The 5,108-nt window shown below is 40.6% G+C and overlaps 1 protein-coding gene across 1 annotated transcript; it reads right to left on the reverse strand.

Moving 5' to 3' along the window:
• Positions 1 to 3,623: 3,623 nt before the first annotated feature.
• LOC105810859 (olfactory receptor 4D5) lies at positions 3,624 to 4,568 on the reverse strand. The gene has a single exon (XM_012644909.1). The coding sequence runs from the start codon at positions 4,566 to 4,568 to the stop codon at positions 3,624 to 3,626; it is 945 nt and encodes a 314-aa protein (XP_012500363.1).
• Positions 4,569 to 5,108: the final 540 nt, after the last annotated feature.

Below are 5,108 nucleotides of genomic sequence, written 5' to 3' on the forward strand. Positions count from 1 at the left end.
TTTTGGGGAGATAAGTAATTATTTTGTGGGAACAATAAGAGGAAGCTGACAATCTTTTGGCCATTGCTTTACCAATTTTGTCATACCAACTAAATCAGATCATCCTGGAAAATTACATTCCCTTCCTAGAAAAAAGGATATTCAGACATATTAGTATCTGTCAAACAACCTTAAAATCCTTTCTATGTATGATTATAAATCTCTTTAGATTCCTCAACTTCCTACATCCCATTGCAAGCAAAATCTATTTCAGCTCTTAGGTCAGATTTACACTAACACTAAGCAAAAGTCATTTAATTCCTCAATCGTCTTTGTATCTTTCAGAATTTCTGCCATTCTACCATGACACATTGATTTTATAGTTCACAGGAACCATTTTGTAGTATAACAGGAAAATATTTTGCAAACAATAAATCAAAGCATTTAAACTGCCTCCTTAAGTCATGCATTCAGTAAGCTTTCTACTCTGAAGGTTTCACCATGAGGCTCATAGCTAAAAAGAGAGAGAGATAGAGAAAGAGAGAGAGAGGGCAGGAACAAAGAAGACACCACTTTGAGTCTGACAGCATTTTCATGAAGATAATAGTCATGAAATATGGACCTTGGCTGAGAAATAAGGATTTTCTATTTTCCTTTAACCCCCTTTAACACACCAGGGTCTAGGCCTAAGAAATTTACTAGAACATAAGAGTTTTACCTAAAGAAAGTCCTGCTCAGACAGGAAGAGAATGAAGGAAATAAGAGGAAACAAAGGAATACAGAGGCAGAGTAGGTAGATGATCAGAGGTGTGTCCTGATAGTCCTTTACTGTGCTGCCTCTGGAATACACTGAGGGGAATATCAAGGGCAGGAGGCCTCTCCCTGCTTCACAATGAGTCCTCTTGAAGGCAAGAGCCCCACAGGCTGCTCACAAAACAAGCTGTATGTGGTGACATTAAAGTCACTGAAGAGAAGCAGGGCAGTGAGGCAAAGAAAGGGCCACTCTCTGTGTGGTATGGATGGAATCCAACATCCTAGATGCTCCTGAAGCAGGGCACAGATGAAGTCTGAGCTGAGAGTTAGTGGATGGTCATGGGGTTCTCAGTGGCCAGGGGTGAAATGATTGAGCCCTGTGGGCTTGGCTGAGAATGAACAGAGAAAGTGAAAGAAAATCATTGGAGGTTTATAATCCACACCAAAGTTTAGGTGAGATTAATTAGAATGGGAGCATCACCAGCCCTGACCAAACAGGGAAACCAAACTTTGAGTTATATCATTCACAGCCATTAGCATCAGGGGTCAGCAGAGTGCTCAGAGATAGAATTGCTTTCATATCCAGTCACCAGTCTAGAAAGCAGCCCAGGTCAGCCACCCTGCAGCAGAGATCACCAATACGTGGAAGACACTGACTGTATAGATATGAGAACTCTTTGTTCCTTCACCATCCTGGGTCAAGTGAACTGCACACCCCACCCATATATTTTGACACAACTTAAATGAGATCAGGGTTAGAAAGAGGGAGAGGGTAGAATCCTAATGGAACAAATTAATTTCTAAATAAAACGATCACTTACTTACAAGGACTATTTGATTTTTTTTTTTTTTGGCACAGAAATAAGTGTGCTAAATTTGTCAAAATTTTAGCTATTTTTTTCTCTACTATCCAGCATGGTGACACTTGTGAGGAAAATAATATCACTTGTTAAAAAATAAAGAAGCTACATTTATTTGCACATAAGACCCTGTATAAGCAATCATGTGACCCTGTTATAAGTTCATGGTAGAATGGAAATAGAACTAGACTCTTGCTGCTAAACTAACTGCATGGAGAGAGAACTCTGACTTGGCTATTCTGATCCCAAAATTCTCTTTCCACTGAAGTACAAGTGTTTACTCTGTACCATCACATCTTCTCTTTCAATATCACAACTCCCTTTTCTCTAACCCTATGCCTTTATTCTTTGGAGTCTGACCCATGCTTCAGGCGCTTGTATCAAATATTCCTTCTCAGCTGGTTATTATTGGAGGAAGAAATTCTGCTTCTCCTAATTTACTAAAATATAAGTAATGGACAATGACTTAATGCTAAGTGGCAGATAGATTTGCTGAATGTCATGCTCTTCCCATACTACATCCATGAAGGATATTATAGATTAAGTAATGTTTAACAAGTTAAATAAACAAAACTTTGCTTAATTTTATTTTAAAACTGATTCTTAGGTATGGGGGTGAGGCTAGAAAAGGTGTAGGCCATTTGATACAGGTAAGAGTCGACTGATTAACTTGGTGGTAGGAGATACAGGAACCTGGATCAAGAAGGGATTAAGATGTTGACGAAGAATACAGAGATGACGGGAGAGAGAGAGAGAGAGACATGACCATCTCTCCATCTGTCTTAAGTTGAATCAGAGCTGCTAGGGATAGTTACGTATTATCTGATACCACTCTCTATTTAGGGACTAGATGCTGAATGCCAGTAAGGGCAGTCAACTGTGGATCTACACAGACTAAAAGACAGCTGAATTTAAAAGGCTGAGTTTTCGAGCAAGGGTGTGGAAAAAACTATTCCCACACACAAGTCTTCTGGAATGCAGTCCCCTCAAGCCAATTCCCCTTTGATTCTCTAACTCATCTCCCCCAAATCCACATTCTTCACATGTCCAGCTCTCTATGAATCATCTTCTACACCATCCCCCCACATTCCAATATCCAGTCTTCCTACCTCTCCCAGCCACACTTGGCCTCAACCACTTTATAACAGCAAGTCTCTCCATGATGCCAATCTAACTGATAGAAGCTCACAAAGAGATATTGACCCTTACACACTAGAAGATGTTTTAGATGCCATAGAAAACTTGAGCTCCATAGTTATATAGACCCGAGCTGGATTCCAGAAACAAGTTCTCGGTTTTTGTAATTGATTCATCTTCAAAATGAGTATGATATCTACCTCATAAGAATGTTGAGAGAATTAAAATAAATAACAAATATAAATCATGTGATACAATGCCTGGCACATAGTAAGTTCTTACTAAATGTTATTTACGCGATGATGATGATGACAGTGATGACAATTATGGCAACAAAATTGACCTTAAGAAGCTATGAAAAAGAAAACAATTTGCCCAAGGTAATTTCCTTTCTCTTCAATAACAAACATTCACTCTCCTAAAATCAGAACTCAGGGTCCTACTCTTATTCTAACTTATAGATCCTCCTTGTCTCCAGGAAATTTAAAAATGTTTTGAGCTCTGCAAATGTAGTTTATTTCCAAGAACTGTTATCTGGAAAGAGACACCAGATTTACCACCACTATGCCTACTGTAGTTGGAACTTTCTTGGCACAGCCAGCTTTCTCAGCATGGACATATTGGAAAGTGTCCTCTGAGCCAAAAAATACTTCTGTATAACACTTAATACTTTTTCTCTAGGAGGCACTGGGGAGCAGTTCTATGACACTCATCCTACTCTCTAGCTTGGCTAAAAGTTCAGATCACCAGAATTTGAGTTAGGTTAAGAACAAAAGAGAAGCAATAAGCAAGAATTTTTATCTACTTTGTGGGTCTTCTCAAGAAGATTGGTACACTGAAGCATCTTTCAGATTCTTGGGTCCCTGCCTCTGCCAACCCCTGCCAACCCAGGGGTCAGTGTTCCAGGGGACCGATAAGGTCCTTTTGCCTCCTCCATAGCTTCTTCATGGCCATGATCACTTCCTTGTTTCTCAGGGTATAGATAGCAGGATTCAGCATGGGAGTGACCATTGTGTATAGAACAGAGATTGCCTTATCCATGGGGAATGTCCGAAAAGGCCTTGCATAGATGTAGACGCAAGGCACAAAGATTAAGGTCACCACAGCGATGTGAGAGGCACAAGTGGACAAGGCCTTGCTGCGGTCTTCCCGTGAGTGGCTTCGGAGCATGATTAGCAGTGCTGTGTAGGATCCCAGCAGCACTAGAAAGCACATTAGGGTCACCAGGCCATTGTTAGATACCATCAGAAGTTCTAAAACAAAAGTGTCTGTGCAGGCCAATTTGATCAGCTGAGGCACATCACAATAAAAGTTGTCCAGCTTGTCAGGCCCACAGAATGGCAGCCGGATAGTCAGTCCAACCTGTACTATGGAATGGATGAAGCCCCCGACCCAGGAGGCTGCCATGAGAAGTCCACAGAGTGTCGGATTCATAATGAGCGTGTAGCGCAGGGGCTGAGAAATGGCAACATAGCGGTCAAATGCCATGACAGTGAGCAAGAAGATCTTGATGCCACCAATGAAGTGGAAGAAGAAGAGCTGTGTCAGGCAGCCCCCAAACGAAATGGTAGGGTTTCCTGATAGCAAGTCAATCAGCATCCTAGGTGCCGTGATGGAAGAGTAGCAAAAGTCCAGGAAAGAAAGATTGCCTAAGAGAAAATACATGGTTGTGTGCAGGTGTGGGTCAGAGGTCACTATGGCCACAATAAGGAAATTTCCAGTTACAGTCATAAGATACACAGCAGAGAAGACAATGAAGAAGAAGAACCGAAGCTCCTGTACCTGAGAGAGCCCCAGCAGAACAAATTCTGTCACCTGGGAATGATTCGTTGGATTCATCTACTTGGTATGACTTGGTAAATGAACCTGCTGAGATAAATGGACATGTTCATTAAGGGATCTATGAATCTCTCTAAAATAATTTCCTCTGGCCCCTTTGGGGAATTCTCCACTATTTCTTTACAGTAAGAAAAATGTTGTAAGTGGGTCTACAGGACACCAAGCATTTGGATGTCGTATACTGGTATAAAGGGATGTATAACTTAGGATAGCACTGATATTGCTGGTTTACAAAAATTGAAAATAATTAGACTTCAAAAATTGAAAAGTGGGATGTAGAGGAGAGTTGATAAACTGAAAATGAATTTCAGTTCTACCAGTAACTAGTTGTGGAGACAGGAACAACCCTCTGAAGTTCTTTAAGCCTCACTTCTCTCATCTATGATATAAAATTAACCAAGATGTCCTCAAAGTCTCCTGTAGTTTAGTATTTTATGCTATATGTGGCCTTAATTTAGAAAACCTAGTAAATCCCCACATGCCAGACATTTAGAAGGCATTTCCATGATGTGACATATCTCTCATTTTTATCCCAAAACA

This window comes from Propithecus coquereli, unplaced genomic scaffold (genome assembly GCF_000956105.1).
Source record: "Propithecus coquereli isolate 6110/MARCELLA unplaced genomic scaffold, Pcoq_1.0 Scaffold222, whole genome shotgun sequence".
NCBI classification, from domain to species: Eukaryota; Metazoa; Chordata; class Mammalia; order Primates; family Indriidae; genus Propithecus; species Propithecus coquereli.